At 44.9% G+C, this 26,442-nt stretch overlaps 1 protein-coding gene across 1 annotated transcript in view; it reads right to left on the bottom strand.

Annotated features, from left to right (window-relative positions):
- The window catches only part of LOC145355814 (proline dehydrogenase 1, mitochondrial-like), a 36,711-nt gene extending 10,513 nt beyond the window's left edge, over nucleotides 1-26,198 (bottom strand). Inside the window, exons 1-7 of the mRNA XM_080208207.1 lie at nucleotides 25,755-26,198; nucleotides 24,065-24,273; nucleotides 9,323-9,357; nucleotides 5,072-5,221; nucleotides 4,631-4,695; nucleotides 4,383-4,499; nucleotides 2,782-2,861 (exon numbers count right to left, since the gene is read on the bottom strand). Coding sequence (XP_080064333.1) covers nucleotides 2,782-2,861; nucleotides 4,383-4,499; nucleotides 4,631-4,695; nucleotides 5,072-5,221; nucleotides 9,323-9,357; nucleotides 24,065-24,273; nucleotides 25,755-26,198 — 1,100 coding nt within the window. The remainder of the gene's footprint in view (nucleotides 1-2,781; nucleotides 2,862-4,382; nucleotides 4,500-4,630; nucleotides 4,696-5,071; nucleotides 5,222-9,322; nucleotides 9,358-24,064; nucleotides 24,274-25,754) is intronic.
- Nucleotides 26,199-26,442: the final 244 nt, after the last annotated feature.

Genomic DNA, 26,442 nt, shown 5'->3' with positions numbered 1-26,442 from the left:
GAGGAACAAGGAGACAGGATAAAAGATACAATTCTAACGTGGGTGCCGGAGCAGAGGGATTTGAGGGCATGTGCACAAACTGCTGAAGGTGATAGGGCAGGTAGAGAAAATTATTAATGAAGTATACAATATCTTGGAATTTATAAATAGAGGGACAGGGTACAAGAGCAAGGAAGCTATAGTGAACATTTATAAAAATATTGGTTCGGCCTTAACCGTAGTAGTATGCCCAATTCTGAATGCCACATTTTGAAAAATATCTGAAAGCTTTAGAAAGAGTGCAGAAAAAGGTTTATCACAATGTTTCCTGGAATGAGGGACTTTAGTTGCACAGATGCACAGTGGCACAGTGGTTAGCGCTGCTGCCTCATAGTGCCAGGGGGCGGGGGGGGTTTTGATTCTAGGCTTGGTCACTGTCTATGTGGAGTTTGGACATTCTCCCTGTGTCTGCATGGGTTATCTCCAGTTTCCTCCCACAGTCTCAAAGATGTGCTGGTTAGCTGCATTGGCCAAGCTAAATTCTCCCTCAGTGTACCCGAACAGGCGTCACAGTGTGGCAACTAGGGGATTTTCACAGTAACTTCATTGGACTGTTAGTGTAAGCTTACTGGTGATACTAATAAATAAACTTTGAAAGTTGGGACTGTTCTGCTTGCAGAAGAGAGCTCTTCAAAACAATGAGGGGTCTGAGGAGAGAATCAGGGAGAAACTGTTCCCATTGTCAACTTGTTCCTAACACTACTGCCAGATTTAAAGATGATTGACAAAGCATCAAAGATGACATGAGGGAATACTTTTATTTTTACACGAGTGGTTAGGAACTGGAACCCTCTGCCAGAGTGTGTGGTGGGGACAGATTCAATCATGGCATTCAAGAGAACTGAACAAACTCCTGAAGAGAAAAAGCAATGCAAGGGCTTGAGGGAAAAGATGAGGGTGGAACGAGCTGAATTGCTCTTGTAGCGGGCTAGCACAATCAGGACAGGCCAAATGGACTCCTTCTGTGCTACAACCATTCTATGGAGTGTGCGAATCTGGACAATGAGGTTATTCAGCCATACAGGAAATTAAATTTGCACTCAATCATATTCTTATTCACAATTTATACAAGTACTCTCCAGTAGGACTCACTGAGCATCATTCAAGAGCAGAAATGGGCTGATTTTATCGTTTGCTGGTCCAGGGCAAAGTAAAAATCATTGAGAGCTTCAGGTTTTTAGGTGTCCAGATCATCAACAACCTGTTCTGCCACCCCCCTGCACCGCCCCCACCCCCCATGCCAACAATACAGTTAAGAAAGCGCACCAACGCCTCTATTTTTTCAGAGGACTAAAGAAATTTGGCATGTCCGCTACAACTCTCACCAATGTTTACAGATGCACCATGCAAACCATTCTTTCTGGTTGTATCACAGCTTGGTATGGCTCCTGCTCAGCCCAAGGCTGCCAGGAACAACAAACGATTGTGAATGAAGCCCAGTCCATCACGCAAACCAGCTTTCCATCCATTGATTCTGTCCATACTTCCCAATGCCTCAGAAAAGCAGCCAGCATAATTAAGGACCCCCTGGGCATACTCTCTTCCATCTTCTGTTGGGAAAAAGGACACATACCAACTGACTCAAGAACATTTTCTTCCCTGCTGCCATCAAACTTTTGAACAGACCAATCTCGCATTAAGTTGATCTTTGTCCATACCCCAGCTATGACTGGAACACTACATTCTGCACTCTCTACTTTCCTTCTCTATGTATGGTATGCTTTGTCTGTACAGCCGCAGGAAACAATTCTTCTCACTGTATAGTAATACATATGACAATAATAAATCAAATCAAAAGGAGTAGTTCATCCAAAGACAACCTTGGCTGAGATCAGCTAACTTAATACATACAGAAGCTAAGGCCCTGCTGACTAGTCTGGAACAGATCTCACTGACTTATTAAATGTAGCCAAGAATGAGCTTTACTTCAAGGCTCCAAAGTCTAGAAGTTGCTGCAGTGGGGCAAGTCCTAGCAAGCTCCATTATTTAACAATCCTTTCTCATCAAGAATTTTTGCCCTACAAGTTGCTTTAAGTGCAAGCTATTAATTAGGATAACCAGGGCATCTGGACCCTGGGAACAATAGTCCAGCTCCTTACTCAGCAAGATTTAACAATGAGGAAGAGATTGAGGAACAACACAGAATGAAACAGGATAAATTTTGAGCCAAATTAGATACTAGAAAAGGAAAGATTTGATTGTGTAATAGGAGAAAAAGAGAAAATTTAAAACTAACAAAAAAAATTCCAACAACAATTTATTAGCTGCAGGAATAAAGAGTCCAGTTTCAATTATTACATACCAAATTAATAACTTTAGACAATGGATGGGGGGAGGGTGGGATGGTGGTTGGGGTGGTGGAGAGAGCGCACATGCACAGGGCAACTGACCATCGCGTTTACAGAGTTCAACCATACCTGTCAGAATACCTGAGGATACCTCTTAATGCTGGAGGATCCTCATGTGACTGGTTCATTAAACTTGTTCACGCGCTACACCTCTTCCTGCACTTGAAAACTTGCACTTCCCCAAGAGGGCCTTCGCGTGGGTACCAGGAATCTCCCTCGTATCTCTGCTGTGTAATTAACGTTAATGTCAGCACTGCTGGGTCACAGCCCATGAAACTTGCACAGAACATTCTAGAAAAGCAGAGGATGACAGTAAACAGCGCCCACAGCCATACACACACACACATACGCACACAGTGAGATACAGAGAAATGCGCTTGAACCAGGTGCTTACCCAGACAGTCCAATGTTCTCTCCAGTAAACCAGTGGCTGATCTCTTCCACGGTGGCTATGCCAAGTTTGGCCAAGCTGTTCTGTGGTAGAAAGCAAAGAGAAAACGGTTTGGAATGTAGAGAATGGAGAAATTCCTCACCCGAGGCCAAGGCTCCACTTCCTTTCCAGGATACAATAGCAACTTCCAGAAATTACCCAAAACCCGCTGGAACAGAAGTGAGATTAGCATTTACCACCTCTAGCCTTCCTCAGCACCGGGACTGTCCTGATGCTGACAGGAGGGTTTATATAAAGGGAGTTGGGAGCACACCATCTCACATCTACCTAGGTGTCTTCCCTATCAGCGTGAAAAAGGACGACAGCTTTAGCATTAGAACTCATTAACACATTTCCAAAAATGAAAATAGCATTTACTATTGCCAAATCAGAAATAGAGCCTCCACTTTAACACCCACCCCTTGGAATCCCTACAATGCAGAAGGAGGCCATTTCACTCATCATGACTGCACCAACAACAATCCCACACACTTCATGACCCCACGTATTGACCCTGCTCATCTCCCTGACACTAAGGCGCATTTAGTATGGCCAAACCACCTAACCCACACATCTTTTGGACTGTGGGAGGAAACTGGAGCACATGGAGGAAACCCACGCAGACACAGGGAGAACATGCAAACTCCATGCACAGTACTGAGGCCAGAATTCAAGACAGCTCTCTGGCGCTTTGAGGCAGTAGTGCTAACCACTGTGCCACCGTTCTGCCCAATGCGAACCTCTATCACATGGGCAACATTGATTGGAGCAGCAAGAAGCTGTTTGACAAGGAATATCATCGCAGTAGCTCTATGTTAATGATGTAGTAATGAAAGCAGGTTGGTAGGATGGAGTACGGGCTAGATTGGAGAATGAGACATAGACCCAACAGAACCTGTGGACTGCCTGTCTGGTTTGTGCTAATTCTGTTCCCTCCAGTCCCCAGGAATAACAAAGATAAAGGCAGTATCAAAAGTTGTACATTGATGTTAATATCATTAAGGCCATAGAATCTTTACAGTGCAGAAAGAGGTCATTTGGCCCATCAAGCCTGCACTGCCAACAATCCCACTGAGGCCCTATCCCCCTACCCCCAAGCATATATCTTGCTAATTCTCCTGACACTAAAGGGTAATTTATCATGACCAATCCATCTAACCTGCACATCCCTGGAGTGAGAGAGGAAACCGAGGAAACCCAAACAGATACAGGGGAAAGTGCAAACTCTATCCAAGGCCAGGATTGAATCTGGGTCTTTGGCATTGTGAGGCAGCAGTGCTAACCACTGCGCCGCTGTGCACGCAAGCCAGTGCTGCAGTACAGTGCAGTACAACTGATGATACCTGGTTTGAATCTTTCTGTGCCCCAGCCAGTGCCCACAAACCTTAACCATCTTCTCATAGAAACATAGAAAAAAAACTACAGTACAATACAGGCCCTTCGGCCCACAAAGTTGTGCCGAGCATGTCCCTACCTTAGAGATGACTAGGCTTACCTAATAACCCTCTACCTTACTAAGTTCCATGTACTTAAAAGACTTTTAGATAAAAGACCTGCTCACTCACCTGCAGTCTCTCCAAATCCAGCTTTGTGTCCACAGCAGCCAGATCCTCCTTTCCCTGCTCAGCAGCAAACTGGTGGAAAAAACCACGCCATTTCACCAGGACTTCAGAGAACTGCAGCTACAGAGATGGGAGTAAAAGCACAAGAATTGCAGAGGAATGACAGAACATCAGATTCAATCTCAGATCACCGTCCCTGCAACTAATCCTCTCCTCTCCCCCCCCACCATAAAGCAGGATTAGAATCTTACCAGGAACTGTGGTCTCCCCAATGCTGTCAACTTGATAGCAGAAAATCCATCGTCAGAACTGCCAGCTGCAAAGGACACCAAGAGAGGTTAAGAATTGCCACAGAACAGCCATCAAACTCCACGTTGAAAAGAATAACTGGCTACTTAAGGAGCAACCCATGTAACACAAGGCAGCATTGTTGCTCCCAGTGAGAAAACATCAGTAAGGAACAACACATTTGCTACCAGTAATACTGTACAAACTGCCACTCACCAACAATATCTACAGATATTGTACAAATCCTAGAAACATGCCCACCTTAGCTGGTGCCATAAGACGAATCAAGTAACCTTTAATAGCCAGCTACAGAAAGATATAACACCTTTACCCTTTACCAGAGCCCTCATGCCATTCATTCTGTAATAAAGTACCCTCAGCGCCAACAGAAATGGTAGTCATACCAGATGCTGCGATGCATTTTAAAAAGGTCTCCATGTATTGGTCACATTTGGACTCATCTGCGTAGAAGTATGTCCGAGCACTAATGACATTCTCCCTGCGATCTCCGAATCGACGGTGAGGCCGGAATTTCTTCTCTCTGCGAATGTCGCCTGCGGAGATGAACAACAGTTCAGTAGAATGTTCTGGAGACACCATCAGAGGCAATGTCTGGGTCTAACTGACAAACAATGGTCACAATGAGCAGGTTCGTTCCTTTTACATCCAATTTTTTTCTTTTTAAAGAAAATTTATTTTCCTCTTTCCTTCCTTGGAAGGCACGGCTGGGACTTTCTGGCCCTTCCCACCGGTGGAGTCTTGCCAAAAGCAACACCCCGGTGGCAGAATGGACAAGCTACCAAAATGCTGTAAAAATCGACAGGACTGGAAAGTCTCGCCATATCCACTGACGGAAAACACGCCTGATGGTGGGCGGCGGGGGGCGAGGGGCGAGGGCAGGGTGGAATTCTGCCCACTGACTATTGGGTTGCTACTTTTAGAGGCACCAATCATACTTCATTTATGTCAAACCTCAAACATGGGGATAATTGCAGGTAAGCTCAGCACTTCTGTGTTGTTCCTCACTCATTTACCACTGAGTCACTGTGGATCAGGGCATTGGAATTCGCTGTTTTCCTTCCCCCAGCTGAGAGCCTTTTTCTCGATTCCCTCCCTATCCCAAGGGCAGAGTCTAATTACAGTCTGCAGTGTAGACTGAAAGCAGCTGAGCTGAGGAACTCCCTGCGCTGTACAGTTAAAATCAACCATCATTTTAGAATATAGAACACAGAACAGTACAGCACAATACAGGCCTTTCGGCCCTCAGTGTCGTGCTGAGCTTTGTCTGAAACCAAGATCAAGATATCCCACTCCCTATCACTCTGGTGTGCTCCATGTGCCTATCCAATATCCACTTGAAAGTTCCTAAAGTGTCCAACTCCACTATCGCAGCAGGCAGTCCATTCCACATCCCAACCACTCTCTGAGTAAAGAACCTACCTCGGACATCCCTCCTATATCTCCCACCATGAACCTTATAATTATGCCCCCTAGTAACCGCTACATCCACCTGAGGAAATAGTCTCTGAATGTCCACTCTATCTATCCGCCTTATCATCTTATAAACCTCTATTAAGTCACCTTTCATCCTCTTCTGCTGTAAAGAGAAAAGCCCTAGCTCCCTCATTCTTTCCTCATAAGACCTACCCTCCAAACCTGGTAAATCTCCTCTGCACTCTCTCCAATGCTTCCACATCCTTCTTATAGTGAGGTGACCAGAACTGCACACACAATATTCCAAATGTGGTCTCACCAAGGTCCTGTACAGTTGCAGCATAACTCCACGGCTCTAAAATTCTAACCCCCTGTTAATAAACGCTAACGTGCTATAGGCCTTCTTCACGGCTTTATCCACTGGAGTGGCAACTTCAGCGATCTGTGGATATGAACCCCAAGATCTCTCGGTTCCTCTACATTCCTCAGAACCCTGCCATTGACCCTGTAATCCTCATTCAAATTTGTCCTACCAAAATGAATCATTTGCAGACTTGCAAGACTTGTTCACTTGCAGACATTAATATATTCAACAGGCCAGATCATACTAATCAAGACAGCGATTTGATTGGAAATGACTTTAAAAGAGCACAGTTTGTTTCCCTGCTTGGGTCTAATACCCTCTGTAAAAGGGAATTTTAAATCAGCTAGTGAGATTCATAGACAGATATAGGCTTTTCAATGACAGGATAGCGAGAAGGGGTTAAATGATTCTTTATAACAAGTTAATACGGACAGTTCGCTCATATGTGAATTCAATAACAGTATTAAGACAATTGATTATGATTTTAAAGTTAATCAGTATCAAAGCATTGAATGATTTTAATGCATAAAATGCATTGTTCATCTCGTCAAAAAAAGCAAATGCTGCAAAGTGTAATGGTAAGATCAGAAGGTTAGAGCTATAAGCTGGGAATCACTTAATTAGCAAAAGTAACTATTAGAAACTTTCAAGTTTTTGGAACAAATGTTGTAATATTATAATGACATACATTGTCCAGACACGTGATGATGCATTTTTAGGGCCCAGAAATCATGCATCTTTCTGTCCTGGCAATGTGACTGTGGGAAAGGTTCATCTGTGGAAAGCATCCATAGTTACATAACAACCAGGAAGTGGGTTTAGCTAAAATGGGAAGATGTCCGGATTGAATGGATTAATGAGATATCATTGCACTGAGTGGCAGATTGCAATTGACTGAGATACTTGTCAAAAACAGGACTGATATGTGAACACTAAATAAAATTGATTTTAAGCTAATGAAGACATGTATTTTAGATAACAAAAGGTATAATTGTTCGGTATTTGGCTGAGTGCCTCAGATCTTTGGAGAGGTTTCCCAAGTCTAAACCTGAGCGGTTTAACCCCTTGGAGACCTCCGAACGGCCATACGTTAATGTACTGATCATCCTGTTTGACTTGTGTGCTTTAAATAAATCTAGTTATGTCTTTTGAACAGCGACTTTGCCTTTTGCAAGTTTTTGCGTACAGTCTAAGTTTTTAGACATAAATTGGTCACTCTTAAAAATACCTCACTACACCCTCCAATTTTCCCAAGATGGTGCCCGGGCTATAGTTTCACGGTACCAGCCAACTGTCAGTAGCTCACCCTCCACTCTCCCTGCATGAGCCTAAAGTAGTGAATGGTGGCAGATTAAACTGAGGGCTTCTCGACTCTCGAGTCTCAGTTGGGAGCTCTCTTGTCTCGGAGTCACATGGTTCTGGGTTCAAGTCCCACTCCAGGGCTCGAGCAGAGTCTCGTGCTTGAGTGTATGCCACACTGCTGGAGATGCCAGCTTTTGGTTAAACAATGGTCTCACCTGCCTGCTCAGGTGATGGTGATTTCAAAAGAACAGGGGAGTTATCCTCACTGTCCTGGTTAATATTTATCCTTCAACTAACAAGAAAACAGATTGCCTGGTTCTGATCAGATTGCTTTTTGCAGCAGCTCGCTTTTTTTAAAAAAAAATCATTCATGGGACATGGGCATCGCTGGCTGTGGCAACATTTATTGCCCATCGTGAGGGCATTTAAGAGTCAAACACCTAGCTGCGGATCTGGAGTCACGTGTTGGCCAGACCAGTTAAGGATGGCAGATTTCCTTTCCTAAAGGACTTTAGTGAACCGGAAGGTTTTTTTTTCAAAACAATCGACAATAGTTTCATGGTCATCATTAGACTTTTAATTTCAGCATTTTATTGTATCCAAGTATCACCATCTGCCATGGTGGGATCTGAATCTGGGTTTCCAGAGCGTTACTCTGGGTCTCTGGATTATTAGTCCAGTGACAATACCAGTACATCACTGCCACCCACCATCACCACCCCCAGTCCACTCCCTCCCCCCCTCCTTTCCTACATTACAACAGTGACTGCTGTGCCCAAGACTGCAATAAACTACAAAGGGTTGTGAATGTAGCCCTGTCCATCTCGCAAAACAGCCTCCCATCCATGGACTCTGTCTACACTTCTCGCTGCCTCGGCAAAGGAGCCAGCATAATTAAGGACCCCTCGCACTCCGGACATACTCTTGTCCACCTCCTTCCGCTGGGAAAAAGATACAAAAGTCTGAGGTCACATGCCAACCGACTCAAGAACAGCTTCTTCCTTGCTGCCATCACACTTTCGAATGGACCTATCTTGTACCAAGTCGATCTTTCTCTACACCCTAGCTATGACTGTAACACCACATTCTGCATTCTCTCCTTTCCTTCTTTACGAGAGGTGTGCTCTATATGCATAGTGCGCAAGAAACAATACTTTTCACTGTATGTTAATACACATGACAATAATAAATCAAATCAACTACACTTCCAAAGTATTTCATTGGCTGTAAAGTGTTTTGGGATGTCAAGTGATTGTGAAAAAGACTATGCAAATGCAAATTCATTTTCTATGCTCCTATAGCCTGAAATGTTAATTCTGTTTCTCTCTCAACTGACATTGCTCGATTTACAAAAAAGAACAAAGATTTACTGAGCATTTCCAGAAATTTCTCTTTTTAGTTGAAACATCCAGCATTCTCAGCATTTTGCTTTTAAACAACAAAGAAGCCACCATCGCAGAGAACCTGTCTCAAGACTCAGCACTATTCATTGCCCAGGTTGTTCCTCCAGCTTCCCCACTGGAAAGCACGAGCAAACTGCAAACATCAGGCTCACCTTCGACTTTCTTCTCTGCCAGAGACTCGCACGACCTGGAGGACAAAATACAAAACATTGAAATTGGCTGCACTGCTTCAACTGAAAGACAAAAATGAACAGGAGATGAAGGGACGGGAAGTATGAGCAGTAACAGGCACCTGGAGTTGGGAAACTACAGGGAGAAGAGGAAAAGTGGGGAGAGTAAACATTACATAGCCTTAGAGGGAGAACTGGCTATTACATCACTGGCAGGCGGCGGGGGGGGGAGGGGAGGGGTTTGGTGTTTCATGGGGTAGGATGTCAAATTAGCAACCGTAATTAAACAATGTTAAACCATTGTAATGGGAGTCGACAGTTTTCAATGTTGAAATTCGACATAACGGGGAAGAGAAGAAAAGGATTCTGTAGAGGCAGGGAAAATGTATCATTCTGTATAAACTGTGAAAAAAAATAAACCATCTGCACAGATAGATCATTGTCAAGTCAGCCTAATTTGACTTGTGTACACATTTCTTCAAGCTGGCACCAATCACAATTCCAACTGCTTAGTGTCATTTATTTTAAATTATGTAATTATTTGGAATTTTCTACAGAGCTGGGTTAGACCAGAGACTCGACAACACAACCTACTCTTGCCTTCTGTATTCATACAAACTTCAGTGAAAGCTGGAATGCTGGGTCAGCATTCCCACTATTCCAGTTAATATGACCTCCGCACATGACTCGCATCACAAGTCACAAGGCAGCACATGGATCTGGCTACTGATTATGGGAAGGCAAATGGACAAGGAAATCACTCGCATGTGGGTGCAACTACCCACGGATGCATGCAACAAGAGGAGACAGAAAGAGGCAGAGAGAGAGAGAGAGAAAGACAGGCAGAGAGAGACAGGCAGAGAGAGAGAGAAAGAAAGACAGGCAGAGAGAGAGAGAGAGAGAGAGAGAGAAAGAAAGACAGGCAGAGAGAGAGAGAGAGAGAGAAAGAAAGACAGGCAGAGAGAGAGAGAGAGAGAGAAAGAAAGACAGGCAGAGAGAGAGAGAGAGAGAGAAAGAAAGACAGGCAGAGAGAGAGAGAGAGAGAAAGAAAGACAGGCAGAGAGAGAGAGAGAGAAAGACAGGCAGAGAGAGAGAGAAAGACAGGCAGAGAGAGAGAGAGAGAGAAAGACAGGCAGAGAGAGAGAGAGAGAGAGAAAGACAGGCAGAGAGAGAGAGAGAGAGAAAGACAGGCAGAGAGAGAGAGAGAGAAAGACAGGCAGAGAGAGAGAGAGAGAGAAAGACAGGCAGAGAGAGAGAGAGAGAAAGACAGGCAGAGAGAGAGAGAGAGAAAGACAGGCAGAGAGAGAGAGAGAGAAAGACAGGCACAGAGAGAGAGAGAGAAAGACAGGCAGAGAGAGAGAGAGAGAAAGACAGGCAGAGAGAGAGAGAGAGAAAGACAGGCAGAGAGAGAGAGAGAGAGAAAGACAGGCAGAGAGAGAGAGAGAGAGAAAGACAGGCAGAGAGAGAGAGAGAGAGAAAGACAGGCAGAGAGAGAGAGAGACAGGCAGAGAGAGAGAGAGAGACAGGCAGAGAGAGAGAGAGAGACAGGCAGAGAGAGAGAGAGAGAGAAAGACAGGCAGAGAGAGAGAGAGAGAAAGACAGACAGAGGAAGGGAGAAAGAGAGAAAAAAAGAAAGAGAAAGAGAGAAAGTAAAGAGAGAGAAAAAGTCAGGGAGACCATGGCCAAGGACAAGGAATTGAAATGTGCTGCTTTGAGTATGTGTACTGACTCTAAATTGCAAAGATAGAATGTGTAAGGTTACCTGGATGAGGCAGGGGAGTGGGACAAAAGAGGCAGAATGTTCTTTCAGAGAGTCAATGCAGACTCAATGGGCCGAATTACTACTTTCTGCATGGTAAAGATCCTGTGATTCAGTAAACATTTCATAGAAACCACTATTCTTCTCATGAGGTGGGAAAATAGTCACATATTTCCTCGTAAAACCCACAGACTTTAAAATCCAAACTGGCACTTCTCCAATCAATACTTTCTGATTTACATGATCCTTATTCTTTTCAGTCTTACTGGTTGTTGTATCTATTGGGTTTCAAGCCATGGAGATTTGTTTTCCTTGGTTTTGGTGTTTAAAGTTCTTCCCCTAATCAATCCCTCAGTCCCTATGGTCCTGCAGAAAAAAAACCCACAAGGTGCCTGGATGAAGCTTGCATATTCTCCCAGCGTCTGGGTTTCGTCTGGGTGCTCCGGTTTCCTCCCACAGTCTGAAAGATGTACAGGTGAGGTGGATTGGCTGTGCTAAATTGCCCTTTAGTGTCCCAAGATAGTGTTAGATAAGACGATTAGTGGGGTAAATGCATGGGGTTATGGGGATAGGGCAGAGAGTGGGCCTGTGTGGGATGCTTTGTTGGAGAGCTGGTGCTGACTCGATGGGCCAAATGGCATCCCTCTGCACTGTCTATGATTTGAATTTGATTGGATTGGTTTGCTCCCTCAGATAAATGTTTTGATAAAGTCGCTCAAACATTGGCTCCAGACCAGCTGCCGTGTCAGCTACGAAAACCATATTTATTAACGCTGTATGGGCCACGACAGAGAATCAGCTGCGTGGGCACATTATGGATTTAAAAAGTGTTTAACTTTCCCCACATTTATGCCTTGCACTGAGGATTTGCACCATTCAGCCTGGCTGCTCAGCAGAAACTGATTACCCAGTAGTTCAGATGCCACTGAGCACCTGCACTGATTCGCACAACTTCTGCACGCAAGTGTCAGTTACAAGGCTTGCCAATGACAGGAAAGCTATTTTAAATGGGAAACTTCAGTCAACCAAATAAAAACATGTGCAACCCAAGTGGCTTCGTGCCAGAGTTGGCAAAAGCCTGCTTCATGGGCCACTGCAGCAAGAAAACTGCTTCTGGTGGCTTCCATCTTCACCCTATGTCAGTAAATGACCCCAGAAATTAAAACTGGTGTAAATGATCAAGTTTGACATAATATCCAAAACTAAAAAGGAGCTAATTTTAAAGAGCTAAGAATAAATAAACCAAATGGATTGGAGGAAGACATTCAAAAATATCTAACTAAATATCTATTAACGTTTTTGTCTTTTCACTCCGCAGGTGGAGGTCCACCTCGTTGTCAAACGAGGGGCATGCACACGGTGGGTCGTGCGTGGGCTGCTCCTGGAGGTTCCGGGAGTGGCCTAGTACTTCGTGTCGGTGTGTGTGCTTGATCCTGGACCGGTAGACGGGCGCCGCAACAGCTCGGTGACTAGCACTGCTAGCTGTGCAGATACATGGATTTGGGCCTGTGTCTGTGGGAGTTTGCGCATTCTCCCTGTGGTTGCGTGGGTTTCCTCCGGGTGCTCCGGTTTCCTCCCACACCCCAAAGATGTGCTCTTAGGCTGATTGGTTTTACCAAATTGACACTATTCTCCCCTGAATCTGGCTAAGTCAGGGGTTCTATTTGTAGATACGCAGGGTAGAATAGGTGTAGGGTGATGCGGCGGTGCGGGCTTGTTGGGCCGAAGGGCCTGTTTCCCGTGCTGGGTTGTTCTTTGTTTGTTTTGTTTTTTAAAAGGCAAGTGGAACACCTTCAGAGCAACAATCACAGAATGCCTCCAGTGTAGGCGGCCCATCGAGTCTGTACCAACTCTCTGACAAAGTATCTGACCCAGGCTCTCTCCCCTGCCCTATCCCCATAACCCCATACATTTACCATGGCTAATCCAGCTTCCCTACACATCTTAGGACACGAAAGGGTAATTTACTATGGCTACTCCACCTAACCCGCAAATCTTTGGAGTGTGAGAGGAAACTGGGGCACCCGGAAATTCATGCAGACACGGGGTGAATGTACAAACTCCACACAGTGACTGGAGGCTGGAATTGAACCCAGGTCCCTGGCGCTGTGTGAGGCAGTAGTGCTAATCACTCTTGTCACCATGTCGCCCTGAGAATGAAGGATGGTTTACCTAATAGGCAAGATCATACTTCACCCAAGAGAAAAAAATAATCTACTTCTAGCGAGAGAAAGGGAATGGGATTCACTGGGAAAAAAATACAAGAAGGTTGAAGCAAATGGTTAAAGTGACCTAGAGGGAAACGTAATTTCAGGATGGGAAGCGGGAATGGCCTTTGAAGAAGAGGTAAAATCTAAGCTTATAAATGGGTTCAAAACTGGAGGGTATGAACTGAAAAGTTAGAATTTATGGTAATCACTTCCTTCAAATGTTTATTAGGGGAATCTTTAGCAACATATGCTCCACCCCATCCCCCCTACCCACCCTATCCAATAAAGTCAGTCAGGCTGGAATTATTTACGTCAATATAAGTACGATGGAAGCCATAGACTCAATAAGAGCAATCACAAGCGAATCCTCAAGATGGGGCTGGCTCCCAATATGCTAATAAGTAGGGAGTTGGAAAACGTCCAAGATTTTCCATCGAATACATTGAAACAAGGAGCCATGAAAGCTCAAAGCACGAGTTCCTATTTCCTAGAATCAGCAGGACCGGGTAAACACCACAGCAAATACTCAATGGCAAAATTTACGGTGAGTGAGCAGTTGAAACTGGTGCTAGAAGAGGCAGCCAAGTGTGTGTTCTCACCTATTAACAAGCTACAATAAAGATTAGAAACTTTAAGAGCACCATCACATTATCTATCAGCCCCATTACTACACCTGACACTGTGCCAACTGAGTCTCCCGACAACAATCAGCTGCACAAGAAGGCAACGCAATCCCTAATCTTCCAGTGATCAGCAGCCTGATGTTGTAAGTGCTTTTGCCTGTATCAAATTGCAAGCACTCAAGGATCTAAGAATAAACCTTCTAACAGAAATCTGGAACAGGCTTCATTTGAGTCAGGGTCTAAACTGGTCAATAGAACAGCAGTTCCCAGTCTGTGCTGGGTGTCACTTTACACACACACTCACGCACAAACACACGCACGCGCACACACACAGCAATCATCAGCTTCAACCCTTCATATTGAACTCAAACTTGGACCAAAAGAGAGGGCGGCGTGGTGGCGCAGCAGTTAGCAGTGCTGTCCTACTGTGCCAGGGACCCAGGTTCAATTCCGGCCTTGAGTGACTGCATGGAGTTTTCACATTCTCCCTGTGTCTTTTGCGGGTTTCGTCCGGTGCTCTGCTTTCCTCCCACAGTCCAAAGATGTGCAGATTAGATGGATAGTCCATGATAAATTGCCCCTTAGCGTCCAAAGATGTGTAGGTTAGGTGGATTAGCTGTCGTAAAATGCACAGAGTTACGGGGATAAAGTGGGGGAGTGGGCCTGGGTAAGATGCTCTGTCAGAGAGTCTGTGAGGACTTGATAGGTCAAATGGCCCCTTTCTGCAGTGTAGGGATTCCATTGTTAGCACTCAATTAAGAGTTCAAAATCGGAGATCTTAAGCAGTCAACTGTCCCTGTGCTGCTTCAGAAAGGACCTTATCTCTGGAATAAAGGCAAAACACAAATCCATAGCTTATACCACCAAGCACTCAGACTCAGGATGTGTGTGTGGTGGGACAGGACAGAAAATTAGTGTGAGAGTGGGTACGTGGGCCGATATATGGTTGTGTCATAGAACTTTACAGCACAGAGAAGTATGTATGTGCTGGCCATCAAGGACTTATCTATTCTATTCCCATTTTTACACATTTGTTGCATAGCCTTGTATGCGATGGTGTTTAAGTGCACAGTGAAGCTGGAGAGATGGAGGAATGTAGTGGCGGCACAGATCTGAATGTAATCATTGCCTGCAGGAAGGAAGAAAAAGCACAGACACTAAAAAAAAGGTGTGTCAGAACCTAAGAGGGGTTAATTGCGGAATCAAATTCAATAATTATAAGGAGAGTGCTTCTTTTAATTCTCCATTTGCTGGTGCCTCAGAGGAAAACATTGTTATTTTTGATGCGACAGAAAGCAAGAGTCATTTTCTGAAGCATATTTATCAATGATTACAAATACTGGATGGTCACACATTGCTTCTGCACGGAACTGCTGAAAACAGAGGTGGAAATTTTCCACTTGGTTTCGAGCCAAAGGTTATGAAACATTCCGATATTTGTTGTCATTGACTGAATACTTTCTCCTCTTAATTCCCCCTTGTATTTTGTGGCCCCCTGCCCCTCCTAATGTACCAACTACCATTGAGAAAAGCTCATTCCCAAAACACTGCCAAAGTTACTTATTACAGTCAGGCAACTGAGTTAAGAGGTTTGCATGTTCAATCAAGAATAATCCTTAGAAAAGTCTTTTCCACTCCCTCCCAAACTTCTCAACATTTCACACACACAGCATTAGTACAGCTCACTGAAAAGACTTAAATTATGCATGGGATGCTTTGTGTGCATAATCTTCCATTCTTGCAAACTCCTCCCGCTTAACTCAGAAAAAAAGAGGAAAATTGTCAGTAAGAGAAAATGTTGGTGGCACAGTGGCCAACACTGCTGCCTCACAGCGCCAGGGACCCGGGTTTGATTCCAGCCTCGGGTGACCATCTGTGGCGAGGGTGTACGTTTTCTCCATGTCTGCGAGTATTCCCTCTGGATGCTCCAGTCTCCGCCCACAGTCCAAAACTATGCAGTTTAGGTGGATTGGCCATGCTAATTTTCCCCTTAGTATCCAAAGATGTGTAGACTAGATGGATTAGCCATGAAAAGTTATTAGTTTATTTATTAGTCACAAGTAAGGCTTACATTAACACTGCAATGAAGTTACTGTGAAATTCCCCTAGTTGCCACAGTCTGGCGCCTAAAGGCGCATAGTTAACGAGATAGGGTGAGCCTGGTTAATATTCTTTCAAAGTAGCTGCAGACTCAATGGACACCAGCCTAATATTAAAAAAATCATGCGCCTGAACCACTGTCAAGGAGATCCTTCATCAATTTCTGGTAGAAGAAAAGCACCCACATCACCCCTTCCTCACTGACATTTCCCCAACACTATGGGCAGCACAGTGGTTAACACCGCTGCCTCACAGCGCCAGAGATCCAGGTTCAATTCCAGCCTCGAGTCACTGTCTGTGTGGAGTTTGCACATTACCCCCATGTCTGCGTGGGTTTCCTCCGGGTGCTCCGGTTTCCTTCCACAGTACAAAGATGTGTGGGGTAGGTTGATTGACCATGCTAAATTGATTCTCGTGTCTGGGAGATTAGCAGGGTAAATATGTGGGGTTACGGGAATAGGGTCTGGGTGGGATTGTGATCGGTGTAGACGCGATGGGCTGAATGACCTCCTGCTGCACTGTAGGGATTCTATGAACGTGCACAGATTTAAAATTCTCATCCTTGTACTTAAATCTCTTCGTCCATCTCTGCAACTTCCTCTAGCCACACCCCATCCTTCAATCATTTGATTCTTGTGAACATCCCCCTCCATCTGCCCACGATGGGTAGCTGTACCCTCAATCACCCAACATCCTCCAGATACGCCCTCTATAATCCACCCTTTTCTCCTGCTTTTGAAGCCTTCTACTAAACTCTTATTTCTGTGGCTTTACACCCGCTTGGTTTTTGATTACTCTACAGTGGTGCATCATCTTGCCAGAAGTTGTCAATCAGTAACACAGAGTTGTTGTTACCAATGGAGCAAATCCAACTGTGTCCTTTGCCAAATCCTTCCCATCACGCTCACTAATCTACGCTCGCTGTGGGAATAAACTGGAGCTAATCAGCTTAATCTTCAAATATTTATAAAACCTCCACCAGTCTTTCGTATTCTTCAACACATTTCACTCTCCAAAATGTCGCCTTTTATGCATCGCCTTCATCACTGATGTACAAGTCAACCCCATTCTCTGGAACACCCTCTCTCAATCTCCTCCAACCCTCCAGCTTTAAAACACTCCTCAAAACACAGCCTTGCATCAAAACTTGTCACCATCTCCCCAAACTACTCCGTTACTATTTCTTAATTATTTGGCTGTTTGCAAACTCAATGTTGTGTTTGACCTCCCCAAGATGTGCTTCCGACCACTTGTCTACACCATCAATAAGACTGTCTATATTTACTTCCCTAACACTGCCATCTCCACCGTTACCTCAGCTCATCGGCTGTGGAGGGTCTCATCCATGTCTTTGTTGCTTCTGGATTTGAATATTGCTATGCACTCCCGGCTGGCCTTCCACATTCTGCCCTCCACAATCCTGGACTCATCCAAACCTCTGCTGCTGGTGTCCCTTCTCACACAAAATCCTATTCATCCAGAACATCTGACCTACGCTGGTCAAACAATGCCTCAGTATTAAAATTCTTCATCTTTGTTTCCAAATCCATCCATGGTCTCAGCCTTCTCTATCCTTGTAATTTCTTCCAGCCTCAAAGCTCTGAGACATTTATACTCTAATACTGGCCCCTTGAGCATCTCCAAATTTAATTGCTCCACCATTGATGGCCATATTTACAGCAGCCAAGGCCCCAAGCTCTGGAATTCCCTCCAAAATCTCTTTGCCTGTCTGTCCTCCTACAAGGTGCTTCTTAAAACTCACCTCTTTGACCAAGCTTTGTATGGCCTGTTCCCAATAGCTCACATGGACTGGTGTCAAAATTTGCTCTGCAACTCTTCTGCAAAGCACCTTGGGATGTTTTATTGCATTGAAGGTTCTATATACATGCAAGTTGTTGTTCTGAACAACACCTAGATACACTTCCCTGCACTGAAGACACTAAGTATCCTGGTTACCATTGACCAGAAACTGAACGGGACTAGCCATATGGATATGGTACATCTAGACTTCAGGAAGACATTTGTCAGGGTGCCGCATAAAAGACTGATCCAGAAGGTGAGATTACAGAGGATTGGGGGTAGAGTACTGGATTGGTTTGAGGTTTGGCTGACTGACAGAAGGCAGGGGGTCGGGATAAATGGGTCCTTCTCTGGCTGGCGAAATGTAACTGGTGGGATGTCAAATGGGGCAGTCCTCAGACCGCAACTGTTTACAATCTATATAAATGATCTGCAAACAGGACAGAGTGTAACATAGCAAAATTTGAAGATGATACAAAAATAGGTGGGAAAGCGAGCAGACAGCGAAGAGGATATAAAGATTCAAATGACAGATATAGATAGGCTAACAGAATGGGCCAAAATTTGGCTGATGGAATTTAACGTGGACAAGTGTGAGATTATCCATTTTAGCAGGAAAAAAAATAAAATGGCAAATTATTACCTAAATGGAAAGCAGATTCAAAATGTGTCCAGGCAGAAGGATCTGGATGTCTATGTTCATGAATCACAGAAAGTCGGTATGCAGGTGCAGTACGTAATAAAAAAGGCAAATGGGATGTTGGCATTTATTACAAAGGGACTGGATTATAAAAGTAGAGAAGCGTTGTTGTAATTGTATCGGGTATCGGCGAGACCACATCTGGAATATGGTATCCAGTTTTGGACTCCTTATTTGAGGAAGGATGTGGTGGCATTGGAGGCAGTTCAGAGGAGGTTCACCAGATTGATTCCGGGAATGAAAGGGTTGAAGGATGAGAAGAGTTTAAACAGTTTGGGCTTATACTCACTGGAGTTTAGAAGGATGATAGGGAATCAGATTGAAATATATAAAATTTTGAAAGGAATTGATAAAATAAGTGCGGACCAATCTGGAACAGAAGGTCACAATATAGGTTGTGAGGCAGTGAATTTAAAACTGAGATGAGGAGGAATGACTTCTCACAGAGGGTGGTGAACTTGTGGAACTCGCTGCCCCATACTGCAGTGGAGTCTGAATCCTCGAATGGTTTCAAGAGGGAGATAGACATATTTTAATAAAAAAAGGGAAAGAGGGATATGAAGATTAGGTGGGGAGATGGATTTGAGACCAGGAAGAGATGAGCCATCATCTGATTGAATGGCAGTACAGGCTCAGAGGGCTGCATTTACCTACTCCTGCTCCTAATTCCTATATAGACACTGTGGCTACGAGAGCAGTTCAAATGCTAGTAATCTTGTGGAGGATATCTCACCTCCCATCTCCCAAAAGCCTGTCCACAACCTACAAGGCCCAAGTCAGGAGTATGAAGGAACATGCTCCACTTGCTCAGATAAGTGCAGCTCCAACAACACTCAAGAAGCTCAACACCATCCAGACAACAAAGCAGCCTACTTGATTGGCACCAGTCCACAAACATACACCATCTCCACCACCACAAACAGTAGCAGCCGCGTGCACCATCAAGATGCACCGTAGGGACTCACTATGGCTCCTTAAGTAGGCAGCACATTCCAAACCTAGAACCATTACCTTCTAGAAGCACAAGCGCAGCAGACACCTGAAAACACCACCACCAGCTGCAAGTTCCCCTTCAAGTCACTCACAATCTTGATTTGGAAATATATCATATTCCCTCATTGTCACTGGGTCAAAATCTGGGAGCTGCCTCCCAACAACACTGTGGGTGTACCTATACCACATGGATTGCAGCAGTTCAAGAAGGCACTCACCACCTTCTCAAGGGCAATGAGGAATGCCCAGTAAACGCTGGCTTAGCCAGTGAGGCTCACATCCTGTAAAGATTTGTTCTAAAAATGTGAAATTATGTTGTCAATTATTGTTCTTGGAGTTCAGACAGCAGTGGACACGAGAGATAAAGAAAGAGAGAGTAAGACTTGATGTTAATGATAGAAATGGAGCAACAGAAGAAAGTCACCTGGATCAGTAAAAGAAGAGTTAGAAAATAAAGATGCATCAGTCAAATTTTTTGACTCAACATTTTCCTCCAAATTTATCCTTCCACAGCAATAAAGCCAATAAAATTGAGAATAACAACACAACTGGCTAAAGGGAGCAACAGCAGCATTAAGACAAGACATTGATGCTTCTTTTCAGTAAGGTTATGCTTAGTGGCTCTAAAAATGAACTGCCAGAAGGTACAAGCTAAAATAAAGTAGGTTTTCACGATGCTTCAGACTGATAAAGACACCAGACTCCAAAGGCAGAATTTTGGCAAGGCAATAAAGAACAGAAAGACCTGAACCCAGATGCAGTAGATCATCAGATCAGGCTGATGAGGAGGAATGTGGTGTAACACCTCCCATGCTAACCAGAATACCAAGAATTACTTCACTGGCATAGTGAATGTAGTCAAATTAGGGCAAAAATAAGCAAAGAATTGCCAAAAGATCAACCATCCTGCATGGTTTACAGAACCAATCAAAATTGAACTCACCTTTCAGTGTGGTATTCTGAGATACAGTTACTGTTGAGAATGTAAAAGAATTGCAACATTACACAATTGTCATAGCTAAGGGTTAAGGCCTTACTTATGAAGAGTGCTGTGGAGAACAGAGGACAATTTCCATTTTGTTCACAGTAAGCACACAGATAACACTGGAAGTGATAGTAGAGGTGAGGCTTCCGATTGTATATTGCTCCTAACAAAAGCGCGTTAGACCCCACCTCAATATATTCCTTCTTCTTGCTTGCAGAGTAGAGTCTGGCCACACAACTCTAGTTGCCTTAGCATCAACTTGGGACAGTTAATTACAGAGAAAGGGCATTGTGTCACTCACAAAGCTTTTTGGGAAATAATCCAGAATGTTATTAGCTATGAGGAGAGGTTAGAGAAACTTGGTTTAATTTCACTGGGTTGAGGTTGAGGGGCGATCTGATATAAATCTACAAGATTATAAGGGGCATGGACAGAGTGGATAGTCAGAAGCTTTTTCCCCAGGGTGGAAGAGTCAATTACTAGGGGGCATAGGTTTAAGGTGCGAAGGGCAAGGTTTAAAGGAGACGTACAAGGCAGATTTTCTTTATTTACACTGCGAGTAGTGGGTGCCTGGAACTCGTTGCCGGGGGAGGTAGTGGAAGTGGATACTGTAGTGACTTGACAAGTACGTGAATAGGGTGGGAATAGAGGGATATGGTCCCCAGAAGCAAAGGGGGTATTAGTTAAGTCGGGCAGCAAGGTCGGTTCAGGCTTGGAGGGCCAAAGGGCTTGTTCCCGTGTTATAAGTTTCTTTGTTCTTTGTTGTGAACCGGTGAGATTTGGACTTGTCGCATTTCTCAGCTCAGGTCTTGTCTACCTCCTAACCACGAAGCTGTAACTTGTAATACACTCAGTACGAAATTCAAACCAGCACTTACTCGGTTTAAATCATCAATTAAGCAGAGTTGAGTCTGGCCACACAACTCAAGTTACTTTGTGGTGTAGCACAGGATATATGAAATAACCTGTTTTTCCAATTGCTACAGCTGTTCAAAGCCAGGGATCACTGTTCTATTGGATTTTTTTGTTAATTTGTCCTGTTTGACAATTGTAGATTAGGAGTCCAACTTCTGAACTTATTGGTGGATAAATCCTAAACTAAGACCATGCTTGTAGCAATATATACAGTTTAACAGAAATGTAGTCCAAGTTTAAACAATCTAACCCTGATACCAGTTCCGAGCTCTCCCCAGCCCCATATCAGCTGGCAGAGAATCAGACAAAGATTAAAGACTTAACCATATGCAAAACATCACCAATGGGTCACGCACTTCATCCTTTTTACTGCAGTGTGAAACCCATCAACTTTGTCCATCTTTCCTAAAGCCTGGAAGGGGAAGTGCACCCTGGGACCTCTCCAGGATCCATTCATCCTGCTTCAGCCCTAATGGTGATCACCAGCCCCAGTCCCACCCCTTCCAACTCTCACCACAGCCCACTGATGTCAACTTTTCTCTCCCCTGATTGCCAAGGTCCATTCCCCAGAATCCCCCATCCCCTGTATTTGATTTGATTTATTGTTGTCATACAGGGAAGGTGATGGGCAGCAAACAGAATAAATGAAATGATTAGCAAGTTCCGCCGTGAGGTTCAATAGGACTGCTGCATCTCCTCGCTGCCAATATTGCTGATGCTCATTTAATTTAGCAAATGGTCAACAAAATAACCACAAAATAAGTTTTGTGTGTGTGCGTGCACGCATGGGGGGATGGGGGTGGTGGTGGTGGTGGTAACAGCCCTTTGTGATATACTGCAACTAAAACAAAGTCTTGAAGGAAATTTAACCAACTAAACTAAAATGTCATTCCCCTGGGGAGGAGGGGAGAAATGATGCACCCACCAGCAGTCTTGGAATGTGTCAGCGAACACCACGAGCTCCCTCTGCAAGGCCACCTGGCTATGAATGTACCCGGGGCAGAAGCAAAAACAAAAAAAAATGCTGGAAAAGAGGGGCAGACAGTCAGGTCGGCCATTCTCCCTCCCCCCACCCATTAACCATCCACTGCCTGGACGTATCAATGGCCAACTTAGGCCCAGAAACAGGCCAACAAGGAGGTTCTCCCCACCTCCTCGCCAACCCACCATACCCATCCCCTCCACACCAGGTATATTGCTTACACACAAAAAGTTAAAAAAGTTTATTTATTAGTCACAAGTAAGGCTTACATTACACTGCAAAGAAGTTACTATGAAATTCCCCTAGTTGCCACACTCTGGTCAATTCACCTAACCAGCACGTCTTTCAAACTGTGGGAGGAAACCGGAGCACCCAGAGGAAATCCACACAGACAGTGACCCAAGCTAGGAATTGAATCCAGATCCCTGGCGCTGTGAGGCAGCATTGCTAACCACTGTCCTACCATGCCGTCCCATGTGGCCTTGGAGGCTTAACAATATGCATCACATAGCCATAATCTAGGCTGTACTTGATTTCAATGGAACAGCCAGGACGAAATACGCTTGGGACAAGTTACCATGCAAATAGTCCACATGGTGAGTATACACCAAGGTGTCAACTTTGCTTTTATTTGAGCAGTTTAATTACTAAACAAACAGCTAAAGAACAGTAAATTGAGGTTATCGTTGCTTAATGTACTGTAAAGTAAAACATGAGACTTGTACACAATGCAAGTTCTATTTTAAAACTTCACTAGCAACGACGCAAATGGACATGGCTGTGGCTATCAGCTGCTCACTGTAAATTTCCATTTAATGCTGGTTATCAACATGAGCATCAAGCGCTGGAGCACAGCACAAGGACACTAGTTTGAAAGGTTATATTTACTACGTATGGTACATTACCGAGCCATCACAAAGAACATAATGGAAAAATTTCAGCCACCCTGTCACACAGGATTGAAGGTTACAAGGACAGGTACCTGCTGCTGGAACAATAGGTGGTGTGCAGATCAAAATTGAACAGCATTGGTGAAAGACAAGACAAATATCCAAAAATGTCACTCAATTACTACTAGGAATCTTGTTCTTCCCAGGATTTCACCAACTATTGTCACCATCAGGAAGAGAGAGTGCCCAAATCAGAGCAAACTGACCATCACCTTTGACGGTTCAGTGAAAAAATTCAAAGAATTTTAATTAAGTCTCTACCTGATACAAGTTTAACTGGTCCGGACAGAACAGTCTGTTGAGGGGTTATCAGAGGAACACGATAAAGAATTTCCCCAGTGTAAACATGGAGGGTCCAGAACCAGGGGATCGATATAGGGTAGACCGTTTAGGACAGAGATAAGGAGAAATTTCTTCACCCAGAGAGTGGTCAGCCTATGGAATTCACTACCAAAGAAAGTACTTGAGGCTAAAACATTGTAGCAATTTAATATAGCATTTGAGGCGAGGGGGGGTCAAAGGATATGGGGGGGAAGGAGGGAAATCAGGATATTGAATTGGATGATCAGCCATGATCATAATGAGTGGTGAAGCAGGCTCGAAAGGCTGAATGCCTCCTCCTGCTCCGATTCCTTTATGTATCTATGTAAACCCTTGCTCTGGTGTCTTTCTCTCATTAAGGGAAACATAATTTGAAACTAACTTACTCCATTTCTTTTTTCTCTGCTTCCTCTTGGGTCAGGTCCTCTTCAACGCTGTAGTCCAGGATGGAGCCCACTCCAAACGAACGGTTATGCTGAATCAAGGGCCTGATGTCATCTTGGTCCTTTCCAGCCACAAACTGTCCGTAAAAGGTCATCCTCATGACCTTCTCGAAGAGCCATTTCCCCAGCACCAACCTGCTTAGATTGATGAGCTGTAAGAATAACACAGTGGCCTTTACAGAACAGCAAATTGCCCTTCCTAAACAAACATAGGGGCTTTTATATTGCCCATATACCTCAAAGCCCTGCAAAATAAGCAAGTATTGTTTTTGTTTCACAGTGACTGAGGAAATGTAAAAGATACTCTTCTTTTACAGGAAACTCCTGCAAAAGATATTCTCCTTGGTGAGAAAGCCTGGCTGATGTGAAGATGATAGATTCTGGTGTTACCAGGAGGCTGTTTGCCCAGTTCCACATATCCCAGACCCTGTTGGTGCCCATGGACCTGCAACCCGCCACTGACCAGCTTTTAGCCACTACCCCCTCAGCCATCCCCCTGCCCCTCACACCCCCCGATCACTCACATTTCCCCACCCCAGCTTCGCTGCCCATTCCCCGGTCATCCACCTCCACCCCAATATGAATGCATGTAAACATGTGCAACCCCGCCAGTGTCACCACCTCTGGCCTATCTCCCAGGCCATTTTGCTGCCAGTGGACCTGTACTCCAGCAGCCAGAGTCACTGTCAGTGGAACTGTCAGTTAGGAGTTAATGCCCAGTGGAACTGTAACTCAACATACTGTCTTCGGATCATAGAATCCCTACAGTGCAGGAGGCCATTTGGCCCATTGAGTCTGTACTGACCACAATCCCACCTAGGCTCCATCTCCACAACCCCACATATTTACCCTGCTAACCTCCCAGATACAAGGACTAATTTACAATGACCAATCAACCTAATCCGCATGTCTTTCGGACTGTGGGAGGAAGCTGGAGCACTCGGAGGAAACCCACGCAGACATGGGGAGAATGTGCAAACTCCATACAGACAGTGGCTGGGAATCAAACCTGGGAACCTGGCACTGTGAGGCAGTAATTCTAATTATTGTGGCACCATGCCACCCAAGCAGGGAAAAAAAATCTAACCCTCTGAAAGCAGCAGAGAGTCATAAACAAGGAGGCTGACTGACTGGGAGTGAGAAAACTGAAATATGATACATTGCTTTCCTGTGGTGTAACGTGTACACAACAATTTGCAGAGTCACTTCTTCATATAGATTTTAAAGGCTTGAACTTCTCACAATCCGGACGTGGGGGAGAATCTATTCTTACACAAGCTTTCAGAAACATTGAGGAAGGAGGGAACTGGATTCCTCTGAACGTTTTGTAACACTAGCAAAAGGGAATGTGGCTGTGTGAGAGCTTGCACCAGTCACAGGGCTGAGACCACCCAAAGGAGGGGGCTGCTTCCAGGAAACATCAACGATTCTTAGAAAGAGCAATTCTTAGAAGGAGCAGAAAAGGCGGATTGAAATACACTATAACAGGGAATATACACAACATAGAGCTCCCTCCCCCAACCAGCCTAGATGTGAATTCTATCCAAGTTGTAAACGCTGTTCTCCAGATATTTGCTATCTGAATCTGAACAGTGGCAGACTGAAACACATGCAGCTCTCTCCTTCCCCTCACCTCCTTGTGCCTGTCCACCAGCACGCTGTATGAGCAGAGGCGGAACACCAGCAAGCTTCGCACCAGCTCGGCGCTGCTCTTGCTGCGATACGCCTCGCGGTGGTTGCTGAAGTCCGGGATGACAGGCGCGGTGGTAGCAGCGGCAGCGGCGGCCGGGCTCCGGACGCTCCCCAGGGGAGACAGAGAGGGGGTAGGGCGGCTCTTCTGCTTGGAGGAGGAGGCGGCAGCGGTGGAGCAGAGCCTAACGAAAGGACGGCGCGGCCGGAGAACAACACGACTCGCCATCGGTCTGGGCTGGGCTGGGCTGGGGAGATGATGGGGGGTGGGGAGAGTCTGAATCTCTGCCGGATCACACCACACTATCTCCAACTCCAACCTGCTTCCGGAGGGGCGAAATTGTATCCAATTACTACCCAATCGTGTGCCAGGGCGCCAAATTTCCATTCACAAAAGGAGATAGCCGAGCCCCGCCCACACCATTTGTTACGATCCCCGCCCCGCCCCAGATACTACCAGGTACCCCCTGAGATGTGACAGTGCTCTGAGCCCTGGTCACAGTGCCCAGGCTGGGGCTGGGCTGAACTGTGACTCCTTTCTGCCAGTTAGGATGACACTTTTTAGTTAAGATCAAGCCCAAAGATAAGAACATAAGATGGTGTGTCTTGCCTTACCTTGTCAGCTTGGATCT

This window comes from Carcharhinus amblyrhynchos, chromosome 20 (genome assembly GCF_965287045.1).
Source record: "Carcharhinus amblyrhynchos chromosome 20, sCarAmb.v2.hapA, whole genome shotgun sequence".
NCBI classification, from domain to species: domain Eukaryota; kingdom Metazoa; phylum Chordata; class Chondrichthyes; order Carcharhiniformes; family Carcharhinidae; genus Carcharhinus; species Carcharhinus amblyrhynchos.
This window is presented reverse-complemented; position numbering and strand designations above follow the sequence as displayed.